Here is a 14,153-nt window from a genome sequence, read left to right as displayed (position 1 = left end):
AACTGCTGAATCATTCATTTGTGATCATTTAATCATAAAGAAGCCAAGAACAATTTAAACAAAAGAAGTACAGAAGAAAGTTTGACAACTAGAAATTCTGCGAAAGCTCATTAGATTTGGAATTCTTAGTTGACAGGTTGATAAACCCATCTGTTCAGGGCGCACTGGCGGTCATAAAAAGAAATGCCAACATTTATAGCTGCTAACCTTTTAAGTTGTATGCAGTTTTGATGAGACCACATCTGGAGTCGTACATTTAATTCTGGGCTCCTTAATATAGAAACTACATGATGTAGCACTATTAGAGGGAATCTAAAGAGGCACTTTGACGGTGATTCCTCAACTCAGATGATGGATTATGAGGAATGATCAACTACTCTGGTAGTTTATGTCCTTAATAAGAGAATAAGGTAGACTTGATGGTAGATCCTTAAAACTTTTTAAGGCCATGGAGAAATTAGATCCAAGAAATCTTTGACTGGCACAGTATTCAATGACTGCAGACACAGCATAAAGTTAAGAGTATCAAGGAAAAAAATTGCAATATGTTTTCAGTAGAAATATGATAGAAATTCAGCCACGTATCCAGTTGAATGAATAGCTATCCTGGAGGTTATTGGTTTACTCCTTAGTATAAGTGAATTGCAAGATCACAGTTGACTTTGCAGGAGTTTGGCCTTAATGTTTTAACAAATTGACTTCAAGAGGAACACTAGCATTTATTCAAAGATTCCACATCCGTCAAAGATTTACCTGCACTTCCACACACGTCATTTACTGTATCCATTGCTCCCACTGTGGTCTCCTGTACATTGGGGAGACAGGACGCCTACTTGCAGAACGCTTCAGAGAACATCTCCGGGACAAACACAGAAAATAACCCCACCGTGCCATAGCCAAACAATTTAACACCCCCTCCCACTCCACCAAGGACATGCAGGTCCTGAGCCTCTTCCACCACTAAACCCTTACCACCCGATGCCTGGAGGAAGAATGCCTCATCTTCTGCCTTGGGACCCTCCAACCACACGGGATCAATGTGCATTTCTCCAGTTTCCTCATTTCCCCTCTCCTCACCTTACCCCAGATCCAACCTTCCAACTCGGCACTGCTCTCTTGACCTGTCCTACCTGTCCATCTTCCTTCCCATCTATCCATACTACCCTCCTCGCTGACCTACACCTACATCTACCTAGTGCATTCTCAACTACCTTTGCCCCCAGCCCGTCCCCCTCCCATTTATCTCTCAGACCCCCCCACCCCTGGGCCACCCCCTCATTCCTGACGAAGAATTTATGCTCGAAATGTCGAATCCTCTGCTCCTCGGATGTTGCCTGATCAGCTGTTCTTCAACTTTGTTCAAAAATCCCCCTCATTTATGTAGAGAACATGGTGGGGGCATTTCTAGTGAAATCTTTCTCATGCACTAAGGCAAAACCAACTAGGTGGTACTGGAAATTAAAGCTGGATAACTGAAGAGTACCTTTGGTGCCAGGTCCAGTTTTTATCAATGCTCAAACAGTGAAAGTTCTAGGAAGGTCAAAGAAAATGCTCCAAAGACACACCGAAGTTTACCTTGAAGCATGGTGCCATTGACCTTAATGATTGAGGTGCACGCGACCAATTATTCAAAATGACAACTTATCCATAAAGCTTCATCATATTGAAATCATGCACTCCAGATTCCACTACTTCACAGGACATCCTGCCCATGTGTCCATAGATCTATGGGTCAGGAATCAGCCTGTTTAATCACATGAAGACCCATGGCAGAAAAAAGTGTAACCCTTAATTTGAGAGACAATCAATTAAAACGATTTGCAGTACAGTCTGAGAAAGGAAGTTACTTAAAAAGAACTAGTCATTAAAAAGTTAGGAAAACACAATTATGCATGTACTACCTTTTTAGAAACAAAACACTAAAATGTTTCCATTCATCATAACGGGAAGAACAGAAACTTTGAGGCAGTCTGGCTAATACAGATACATGGATAAAATTATACTTTAGCCTTCAAAATTATTTAACAGTGGCACAGTAGTTAGCACTGCTGCCTCACAGTGCCAGAAACCCGGGTTCAATTCCCGTCTCAGGCGACTGACTGTGAGGAGTTTGCACATTCTCCCCGTGTCTGCGTGGGTTTCCGCCGGATGCTCCGGTTTCCTCCCACAGTCCAAAAATGTGCAGGTTAGGTGAATTGGCCATGCTAAATTGCCCGTGGTGTTAGATGAAGGGGTAAATGTAGGGGAGTGGGTATGGGTGGGTTGCGCTTCGGCGGGTCGGTGTGGACTTGTTGGGCTGAAGGGCCTGTTTCCACACTAAGTAATCTAATGTAACGCATGTTCCCTTCTGCGGCAACTTAGGCATGCTTTCTAAAAGAGCTAGCATAGGTATGGTGGGCTGAATGACTTTGTTCTCTCCTGTAAAATTCAGTGATTAGTTACTCATTTAGTGCAAAGATGAACGTGAATGAAGAAATCCACTTCTTGCCATTTTGTAAGTTGCAAACAAAGGTACAAAATACAGTTACTTGTGCATCCTGAGGATCTGTAATGGAAATGTGATCAAATGGAGCTATAGCAGAGCACAGCCGCTCTAATCACATTTATTAGCGCATCATTTTCTGTACCTTTCCACTGTTAGTTCCATTCACATAACTTAATGAAACAAAGTACATATGGTTTTAAAAACCAAAGCTACAGAAAAGATTCTCTCACCTAATAGATCAGAATCCAGACTGCCCTGACTGGAAACCACACTCTGTACTCGGCTTGGTCTCAGCTTGCAAAAGCCTAAAAGAGACAGACATAAGAGAGGAGGTCAAGGATCAAACACAGATGAAAAATACATAATACTGTGAGAAAAATGAAGAATCCAAAGGAGGATACAAGCAGAAGGAAGAGAGTGAACACAAAAAACATCAATAAGATGCCCTGAACTGGTCAGGGACTTTGCAGCTGCTATAAGTGTTGTTCTGCTAGGCTTTATTCTCTGTGTGACCTAAAGGAAGCCCAAACAAACAATGCCAGCCTTGCTATGGTTGGTAGTCTAACTAGCCATCTGTTCATGCTCAAGAACTCTCCCAACTTCAACCAGTAGTAGTCAAATATCTAGCATAATTTCAGAATTTAGCATTATAAATTCACTTACACTGAAAATGATGATTATGGTTATTAAGCTAACACAGATGTTCTGTTTCAGCTTGTGATTGGGCTACTTATGTTACATAATCAAGCTTTCAACATGTAAAAATAGGATCCACAAATCTCTATTTTAATAAGGAGCTTTCTTTTGAACAATTAAGAGCTACCAGCCTGGACTTCTCGACCTAAAAGGACTCAGGTGTCCCAGATTTAAAATTAAATGGATAATAAATGTTATGAGATCATGGACATCCACTTCCTGTCTTGTTGAATGAAGTGCTCAAGACCCTGTGAAAAAAATCAAAAGAACAACAACATATTCAACATACATTTTAGTGGGTTTCTACAAAATCATAGAATTCCTACAGTGCAGATAGGGATCATTTGACCCATCCAGTCTACAGTGACCGTCCCAAACAGCATCCCATCCAGACACACCTTATTCCTGTAACCACCAAGCCTGCACATCCCTGGACACTATGGGACAATTTAGTATGGCCAATTACCTAACCTGCGCATCTTTGGACAGTGGGGGGAAGGTCGGAGCACGTGGCAGAAACCCATGCAGACACAGGGAGAACATGCAAACTCCACACAGACAGTTGCCCAAGGCTGGAATCAAACCCACATCCCTGGCACGGTGTGAGGCCACGGTGCGAATTCCAACTTCCATGAAACTCTTGTGGATAACGAAGCAACCTTACAATTGAATCCAATATTCAAACATTCACTGCACACTTGCCACATACTAAGCTTTTCTGTTCAATCCCTTTTGTGTTCGACCCTTGGCGTAAGACAAGGATTTAACCTGCAAGCACCTACTTTGGAACCTAACAGGCTAACATTCTAACTTCCAAGTCAGCATATGAGTTAAATTTGTAAAATATGACACACCTGTACTGCCAGGTATATTGGACTGCACAGATTCGACGAGACTCACAGCAGAAGAGGCCTGTGATGGGGGATTTGCCACTGGTACTCTCTCAGGTCCTGGGCTTGACTGTTGGAGAGGTGTACTAGTAAGAGATCGGTCAGGCTTGATCACTGTAAATACTTGATCCTGTTGATCAGACTGGCTGATAGACAGACAGCTTTTCCCTTCCATGCTCTCTTCAACTAATTCAGTTGACGTAAGATATGCTTCATTAGTCACAGCAGGTATCACTGTTCTCTCAGATGTTGGTTTGTTTTCATTCTTCAAGACCTTTAAAATACAGACCACAGCAAGGCATGAATAACAAGTGATTCAACTTATAGCATTCATATTCCCAGAAATGAATATATGAAAATAACAGACAGGGAAAGATTGGCAAGTCAATCAAACTTGTTACCAAACTTTTATGGTGTTATTGGAAATAACACAATCGCCAAAGCATTCCCAGCTATCAGTAACTCTGTAATATTCAAGGAGAGGTCAATTCAGGGGCAAGAAAATCTACAAAATTCTTCTGACCTTCAAAGTCAATTGAAGTAAGTTCCAGAACACTAGCTACAAGATTGATCATCCAGTGGGATCTTTCTTCTTTAATGACTGGTCACAGCCAGATTGCCAGCAATGAATACATTCTTAATGTATCGACCAGTCACATATTCCAAATGTTGATGATTCTCTCTAGATACAAACTTCAAAAATCTACCCTTAGTTTCTTCTTACATAACAATATATGTCCATTGCTTGCTCCATTTTAACCAATCCAAATACTCGATGACATTGACAACATGTTGTCTTTTCTTTATTTTGGAAACTTTAAAGAAATTTCTATGAGGGCTAAACTCATGGAAGTTCCATCCTAGTCTATAAAAATAACTTTAAAAAAAAAAACAGGAATGTTTGTAAGGCCATACTACCTCCTTAGCTAAACATTATATGCCTATTGCATTATCATATCAGAAAATCATTTCAATTTTAACAAAATAAATTTAATAGCCTGCACTGGATGCACAGCTTATAGCTCTTTTGTTACAGCAGTGGTCAATTTCTGATCAACTGTAAAGAAAATACTTTTAACACTACTTAAACAACTAAACCCTTCATTTTACAAGTGAAAGATGGATACCATCAGCTGATTGAAACTGGTTTACCTGCAATTTTTCTTCACTTTTCTCTCCCTCAGTTAATATTGATGCTGTTGTCACTTCCATTTGTTCAGTCCAATTTTCCTGTTGTTGATGGCATATCAGAGCTACTTCTGCATCTGCACTCTCATCACATGCGACTGCCACACACTCACTTGCCAGGCTATGCTGTGCTAGGTCTGTGGAACATTTCTGCGCTGCTTCAATTCTTTGTGCATGCAAGCGACTCACAGACAGATAGTAGAAGTTGTTTGCCTCCTCATTGAGGAGGTATCCTGGAAGATTCATGCGCTTAAATTCCTTAAGATGAACACATGAAAAAAGGAATTATTAAAATTATAATCATAGGAATGATAATCGATCAGCTCCTGTCGGTCTCTATATCATCTCTGAACTGTTGATAACTGATGCTGCACTTCAATTATGCTGGTACAACAATAAACACATTTGTTTTGATTAGATAAGATAGAGGGATGCTCCCAATCATTAACACTGATACTATGTATGTGAATGTGCTAGGCGAAACCAATAATTGCTTGCTTGACAGAGATGAAAGAAGACTTTCCCCATGGGTGATATTTCAAGAGTTATTCTGAAGAAAAGTGCAGAAATGTAATAATCAATCTCATATACTCCAAATTAGGATTGTTTAATTCTTGCCTCGCTTGACACCTGTGTAATCTTAAAACATATAATTAGTGTTTTAGTGGTTCCCTTTCTTACCCATTCCCACATCCTCCTGCCCAGCCCCTTCCTCAAGCCAATTTGTATGTGGATCTTAAATTAGAAATAATGATTACACCTTGCCATTTTTTTTGCCATAACAACGCTCTCTGAATTCTATGATCATGAGACTCTGTTAGTCACACCTAAAGTTTCTTCATACCTCTTTAAATTTCTCCAGTGACTCCTCCGGACCAAAAACAAACTTCAAGGGAACCACTTTGCTGTGGCATCGTGGTCTTTCTTTTGAAATGTACACATGATCTGCAACTTTCTGTAGGGTAGCTAAAGTAATATTTGTTGAATGACGCAAGGCTGAAACAATCTCATCCTCCAGAAGCCAATGGATCTATATAACAGGTAGTGTAATAGAACAGCTTAGAAAACAACAGATAACTGCTCAAGTTGCATAACATAACCTTTACATGGCTCTTATTCTGCCAAATTCTTAAAAGTTGAACTAAAAACAAAGCAGAGGCTAATCATTCACAGATTATTTTAAATCGTGTGAAACTTGCACATCCATCACAGCATTGCAGGACCTGATTTGATATTGGAAACTGACCACTAATTACAACATACACAATTTCAAACTACCATCTGCCCAAAGCCAATCCTACTCAAAAGCTGCAGAACATTATATCTTTCTTACTTTCTAGTAGCTTCTATTAGATCATGTTGCATGGATGCTGCAATACAGCATTTGGAAAATTATATATTGAGGCAGAATCAACACGGTTTTACTAAAAGTAGTCTTGTCAATTCTGCTGAGGTTTTTTTTGTTTGGAGCTGTAGAGAGCAGGGGAGTATTCACAAATTATATCAATGACTTAGATGAGAGAATGGTGAGATCCAAATTTGCAGATGGCAAATAGCTAAGTGGGAAAATAAGTGATAGAGAGGTCAAAGAGGTTACAAAAGGATGTAGTTTGAACAAGTGAGTGGACAAGGTGGCAAGTGGGTTAAATTGTGGGGCAATGCAAGATAATTCCTTTAGGAGGATGAATAGGAAAGTAAACTTTTTTTTTAAATAGATGATAGGCAGGTAAATACTGAGGGAATTAGGCACATTTGTGAGTTCCATATTTTTGGGCACAAAAGAACTCCAAACAGTGATTCTAATGGCAGTCCAGGGGTTGTGCTTTGTCATCCTGAAAATAACTTCTTTATTCTTACTTTCTCAGAGAGATTTGAGTCCCAGTCTTGTGTTTGGTATCTTATGAAATACTTTCAGAAAATCAAGATATGTTACGTTCACAGGTTCGCTCTTAACACTGCCTCTGTATATAATTGGAATATTTTTCTATGCTAAAGCTGCATTATAAATACATTTTTTATTGGTAATTATGCATAATTGAGACAGCAATAAGTGAGAATGTTACCTGAAAAGATAGGGATAAAACATAACAAACAATGATCTCACTTTGGTCCTCATTAGGGGTTTTCGTTTTTTTAAAATCCTTATTGACTATAAAAATGGTAGGAAACAGAAAATCCTGTGTGTTGATAGGTACCATACAATTAGAAAAACACAGCTGAACTTTTTTTTTCCTCAACAACGATGTTGTTTGGTGTGCAAACAGTTAACTGAACCCACATCACTAAGGCGTGACTTAGCGGTCTGGCCCAGCAATGGCAGGAATCAATTCTGTCTCAGCGCTCATAGTAATCACAGGTGTGTCTGCTGTTCAGCATTTATTTTAAGTTTTACCTTGAAGGTGTCATTTAATCCTTTATCCAAAAAGCTCCGAAATCCAAAAGACAGCTGGTCCCGAGGGTTTCGGATAAAGGATTGTCTACCTGTACTGGGCGAAGTTCCAATTGTTTAGAATCATGGTTTCCATACAGCACTGATACAGAGGTAATTAATGGAATCAATGGCACTTGCTAAAACATTCAGTATGCTGTCAAACAATTTAATAGTTGCTATTTCTTGACAGTACCTCATCCATTGTAGCGAGAACAGCTTGCTTGTGCAACACAGGCAGCTTAGACAGTGGATCACACAAAGCCTCAGTAATCCTGAAATAACACAATACATAGGTCAAGAATGAGGAGACATTATGATACGTTTTTCAAGTTTGGGAACAGTAAAAATGCAAAACGCTATCCACTGCACTTAAGACAGATCAGTTAAAAAAATACATCCTGGAAATACGAAGAAGCAGATTTCCGATACCTGGATTATTCTTACAGTAAATACTGGAAAATCTGTTAGGAAGAAGCACAAGCCTGTCAGAAAAACTGCCCAATTCTGATGTGTTAATTTAACAGAAGGAAGATTAGCTGATAGGTGCCCCTCTCTACTCAATTTTCCCAGAATCGCAATGCCTAAAAGATCCTATAGCTCCAGATGCAAAAACAGAGATCTCCACACTCAAAAATCCCTTTGTATTAATCATAGTCCTTGAATCAACAGATCTATTTCAAGTTTGTAAAGACTGGTATAGCTGGTAGCTTGGTGGATATTTCTAGTGCATGGAAATGCAACATATAAAAATTCACTTCAGGAGTTAGGTTTGGCTACTAACCTCAATTGTTTCTATAAATTTATCAGTTGCATGGATTAGGATAGGTTCTCTGACCAATTCCAAACAAGGTGGATACAAATAGGAAGTTTTTTTAAAAAACTGTTGCCTTACGTGATCTTAGAGTCATAGAGATGTATAGCATGGAAACAGATCCTTCGGTCCAACTCGTCCATGCCGACCAGATATTCTAACCCAATCTAATCTCACCTGCCAGCACCCGGCCCATATCCCTCCAAACCCTTCCTATTCATATACCCAGCCCATATCCCTCCAAACCCTTCCTATTCATATACCCATCCAAATGCCTTTTAAAATGTTGCAATTGTACCAGCCTCCACCACTTCCTCTGGCAGCTCATTCCATACACGTACCACCCTCTGTGTGAAAAAGTTGTTCCTTGGGTCTCTTTTATATCTTTCCCCTCTCACTCTAAACCTACACCCTCTACTTCTGGACTCCCCAACCCCAGGGAAAAGACTTTGCCTATTTACCCTATCCATGACCCTCGTTATTTTGCAAACCTCTAAAGGTGACCCCTCAGTCTCCGACGCTCCAGGGAAACCAGCCCCAGCCTATTCAGCATCTCCCTATAGCTCAAATCCTCCAACCCTGGTAACATCCCCATAAATCTTTCGAGTTTCATAATATCTTTCTGATAGGAAGGAGACCAGAATTGCATGCAATATTCCAACAGTGGCCTAACCAATGTCTTGTACAGTCGCAACATGACCTCCCAACTCCTGTACTCAATATCCTGACCAATAAAAGAAAGCATACCAAACGCCTTCTTCACTATTCACCTGTGACTCCACTTTCATGGATCTATGAACCTGCACTCCAATGTCTCTTTGTTCAGCAACACTCCCTAGGACCTTACCATTAAGTGTATAAGTCTTGCTAAGATTTGCTTTCCCAAAATGCAGCACCTCGCATTTATCTGAATTAAACTCCAACTGCCACGTCTCACCCCATTGGCCCGTCTGGTCAATACTGTTGTAATCTGAGGTAACCTTCTTCGCTGTCCACTACACCTCCACTTTTGGTGTCATCTGTAAACTTACTAACAATACCTCTTATGCTCACGTCCAAATCATTTGTGTAGATGACAAAAAGTAGAGGACCCAGCACCGTTCCTTGTGGAACTCCACTGATCACAGGCCTCCAGTCTGAAAAACAACCCTCCACCACCACCCTCTTTCTTCTACCTTTGAGCCAGTTCTGTATCCAAATGGCTAGTTCTCCCTGTCTTCCGTGAGATCTAACCTTGCTAAGCAGTCTCCCATGGGGAACTTTGTCGAATGCCTTATTGAAGTAAAATGAATGAGTAAAAGAAAGAACTTGTATTTATACCATGCACTTCACAACTACAGGATCTCCCAAAGCACAATAAGCACCGATTAAGATATTTTGAAGTACCATCAGTGAGATTAGGGGTAAGCTGGCATTACTGTACAAGCACAGTACTATAATATTGTAAGTAATTGGGATCAGTAAAGGATAGAAAAGTCTGGTGCAGAAACAATTTGCTACATTTTTAAGAAGAGTAAGGTGAAAGGAGTGTCAAGACAGAAAAGGAACATCAGCAATAAGACATCAGAACTGAAAGCAATTGTGCCGGTGGGGTACAAGAAATGGTAGGAATAAACTGTAAAATAACTGGAGGTAGAAATACAAATGATAGCCAGGAGTTTATAATATTTAGAAAAGGATAGATTGGATAAAAAGGGTGGCAATATCACCCAGTGTTTCAAGGACATCTGCAAGCTGAAATTTGTTCTCGTGGATGGTAGCAAGCTACAAAATTAAGATCTAGTTAGAGTTCTCTAATACAAAAAGTATCCAAGCTAACATGAGGATCTGTTTTGACTCCATTTGTCGAATACCAGTATAATATAAATATGAATTCAATTTTATAAATCAGGAGTTAAAGTCTGGTCTGTTGACATATAGCCATTGTCAACTGTCATAAATAAACATCTACTTCACTAATATCCTTCAGGAAAAGCAATCTGCTATTCGTGCGCGCTCTGGCCTACATGTGATTACAGACCCACAGTAACATAGTTAGCTTTTAATTACCACCTGAAATGGCACTAGCAAGCAACTCCATTCAAGGGAAATTAGGGATGGGCAATAAATGCTGGCCCAGCCAGCGAGTCTCATCATATGGAGGAATGAAAATGAAAATTATGCTGAAAACATTCAATGAACTCCTTGTCTAGGCTATCTTTGTTCTGACTTTACCAGTTAAAATGTAGATTAGAATCTTCCATGATCATCAACATATCCTTCTGACAAACTCTCAGTATTTCTTCCTTATTGCTTCATCCTATCATGTGGTTACATTAGGAAACCTGTAAGCCATTCCCCCAAGTGACTGCTTCACTTTATCATTTCTCATTTCTATTCAAACTGTTGGATACAAATGAAAAAAATGAAAAAGGTTTTTCCCAACATTAGGTCATCCCTGTCTATTGGGTTAATACCATCATTAGAGGCATAAGCCCTTCTTCAGGAATGAGGGCTGAAGAAGGGCTTATGCCCGAAACGTCGATTCTCTTGTTCCCTGGATGCTACCTGACCTGCTGCGCTTTTCCAGCAACACATTTTCAGCTCTGATCTCCAGCATCTGCAGACCTCACTTTCTCCTTAATACCATCATTAACCAACATATCCACAACTTCAACTTTTCCTGGTTTTCTGTCATTCTTAAATGTCCTGTGGCCTTCAAGATTCAGTTCTCAATCCAAGTCATCCTAAAGCGATGTTTCTACCAGATTATTCTCATTAATTTTCATTTGTGCTCTCAGTATATCTATTGTGTATGAATGCTACATGCTTATGAATACAGACCCTTTACTTTTATCTTTTACTCTTTTTGTAAGTTCTTGTCTCATCTGTAGGTGACCTTTAGGTTTGTACTCTCTATTCTTTCTTGTCACAGAAGTCTAATTAATTCCTGTATTAATGCGTTTAACTCTACTCTGATTTACCACATCTTTCCAAATTTGCCCCTCCTGCTTATATTAAAATCCACTCTATGGGTTATGCAGTAGGCAGGAACACCAGTCAGTGTTCACATAGACACTATTTCACTGATACAAATCCCACTTTTCTCAGTATGGGTGCCCTTGACCACAAACCAGAACCCATGTCTCCAACTAGGAGAAAGTGAGGACTGCAGATGCTGGAGATCAGAGCTTAAAAATGTGTTGCTGGAAAAGCGCAGCATGTCAGGCAGCATCAAAGGAACAGGGGAAATCGACATTTCGGGCATAAGCCCTTCTTCAGGAATCAATTCCTGAAGAAGGGCTTATGCCCGAAACGTCGATTCTCCTGTTCCTTTGATGCTGCCTGACCTGCTGAGCTTTTCCAACAACACATTTTTAAGCCATGTCTCCAACACCAATCTTTGAACCATAAGAAATGGTGATCATGTAGCAACGACAGACTTACAAAAGGCTTAATAGCCAAGGATGAGAATATCAATAAAATAATCATTTCACAGGTACAACAGCGACAAAGCAGTTGATGAAGGACCATGAACAATAAATAATTTAAATAGTCTTGACATATTTGTAAGGGACATTGACTACATGCCCTCTTTAAACAAAGACAACAGACATATTACTTCATGGCAACTAAGACTAAAGCTTGTGTTATGCTCAAAGCAAATAAATTGCCAAGGATAAATTATACAAAAGCCAAAATATGGTTCATACTAGAAATCCAGAAGAAAAATCAGAAAATTCTGAAAATACTCAGGAAAGCTTGTCAGTATCTTTTAAAAAATATAGTTGATGTTTCAGATGACTTTTCATCAGAACTGGAATAAGGTAGACATGTGATAGGTTTAAATAAAGTATAAAAGCAGGGAGAGGGGACATTGGTAGGAACGAAGAACAAAAAAGGAAGGTCTACATTAATATACCACAGTCCTTTCTGTTTGTTCTCCACTACCACTGCTCCTCTGCCCATAAATCTGCTTAAATATATTACATTTCTAATTTATTGTTGTTCTGATAAAAAGTAATTAATACTTGCATTTCTATGGATTTTCACTGAGTCAAAATGACTCGGGAGACCTTTCAAATGCGAGTGGGTAAGGGTGTGAGGACTGAAGATTAAGGTCTAAAAGCCTTTAATAAATCTGTACGAAAATTCCAGAGAACATCTTAGAAGCATCCTGTCAGACATTCTCACACCTAAATAATCTAAACAGCCACCAAAAGCAGTGGATCTGACTCCACCGTCTGCACCAGAGCAAAAATATGGTTGGGATTAGGGATGGGAAGCCTTTTTGGCTCATGTATCTCCTTTAATTGCGAGGTTTCCCATTTCCTCCATGAAAATCTGGCCCACTAATTCTGCTTAGCTCTTCACAGATGCTGCCAGACCTGCTGAGTATTTCAAAGATAAATGGTATTTATCCCAGGTGAGAAAGACAAAGATATTTGAGACGCACTGACAAATCATTACATGTTGTGGACTACAGCAGATTTAAACCAGCATACTTTGGTGCCTATATTCAGAAAAGCTGAACAAAACAGCCAATGACAATTGCAGATCCATTAGGTTTACTTTCACTGCAAGTAACATAAAGCAATAAAGGGTAAATTTGAAATCTGTACAACAATAATCCAGTTGGTAGCTGTTAGTGTAGATTCAGAAGCAGAAAATCCTGCCTGACTAAATTGCTTGGCTTCTTATAGGAAGTTAACAGCCCAAAATAGACTATGGTAAGTATTAACACTTACATTTTGATTTCCAAAAAAAGCTTTTGATAGCGTTGCACACAAAAAGCTACTAAATAAATAAAAGTTTTGAGTTTGGTGTAAAATTAGAGTAAAATTTAAGCGAGGTAAAAACAGTGACTGCAGATGCTGGAAACCAGATTCTGGATTAGTGGTGCTGGAAGAGCACAGCAGTTCAGGCAGCATCCAAGGAGCAGCAAAATCGACGTTTCGGGCAAAAGCCCTTCATCAGGAATAAAGGCAGAGAGCCTGAAGCGTGGAGAGATAAGCTAGAGGAGGGTGGGGTGGGGAGAAAGTAGCATGGAGTACTATAGGTGAGTGGGGAGGGGATGAAGGTGATAGGTCAGGGAGGAGAGGATGGAGTGGATAGGTGGAAAAGGAGATAGGCAGGTAGGCCAAGTCCGGACAAGTCATGGGGACAGTGCTGAGCTGGAAGTTTGGAACTAGGGTGAGGTGGGGGAAGGGGAAATGAGGAAACTGGTGAAGTCCAGATTGATGCCCTGGGGTTGAAGTGTTCCGAGGCGGAAGATGAGGCGTTCTTCCTCCAGGTGTCTGGTGGTGAGGGAGCGGCGGTGAAGGAGGTCCAGGACCTCCATGTCCTCGGCAGAGTGGGAGGGGGTGTTGAAATGTTGGGCCACAGGGCGGTGTGGTTGATTGGATGCAGGTGTCCCGGAGAAGTTCCCTAAAGCGCTCTGCTAGGAGGCGCCCAGTCTCCCCTATGTAGAGGAGACCACATCAGGAGCAACGGATACAATAAATGATATTAATGGATGTGCAGGTAAAACTTTGATGGATGTGAAAGGCTCCTTTAGGGCCTTGGATAGAGGTGAAGTAGGAGGTGTGGGCGCAGGTCTTACAGTTCCTGCGGTGGCAAGGGAAGGTGCCAGGATGGGAGGGTGGGTTGTAGGGGGGCGTGGACCTGACCAGG

At 40.3% G+C, this 14,153-nt stretch overlaps 1 protein-coding gene across 1 annotated transcript in view; it reads right to left on the bottom strand.

Moving 5' to 3' along the window:
* szt2 (SZT2 subunit of KICSTOR complex) overlaps window positions 1–14,153 on the bottom strand; it is a 260,612-nt gene that overhangs the window by 135,149 nt on the left and 111,310 nt on the right. Inside the window, 5 exon segments of the mRNA XM_087990508.1 lie at window positions 2,716–2,790; window positions 4,036–4,345; window positions 5,224–5,517; window positions 6,104–6,289; window positions 7,884–7,962. Coding sequence (XP_087846634.1) covers window positions 2,716–2,790; window positions 4,036–4,345; window positions 5,224–5,517; window positions 6,104–6,289; window positions 7,884–7,962 — 944 coding nt within the window.

Source organism: Chiloscyllium plagiosum, unplaced genomic scaffold, assembly GCF_037043375.1.
Source record: "Chiloscyllium plagiosum isolate Xiang-an unplaced genomic scaffold, Cpla_swu_hap1 HiC_scaffold_9, whole genome shotgun sequence".
In the NCBI taxonomy this organism is placed as follows: domain Eukaryota; kingdom Metazoa; phylum Chordata; class Chondrichthyes; order Orectolobiformes; family Hemiscylliidae; genus Chiloscyllium; species Chiloscyllium plagiosum.
This window is presented reverse-complemented; position numbering and strand designations above follow the sequence as displayed.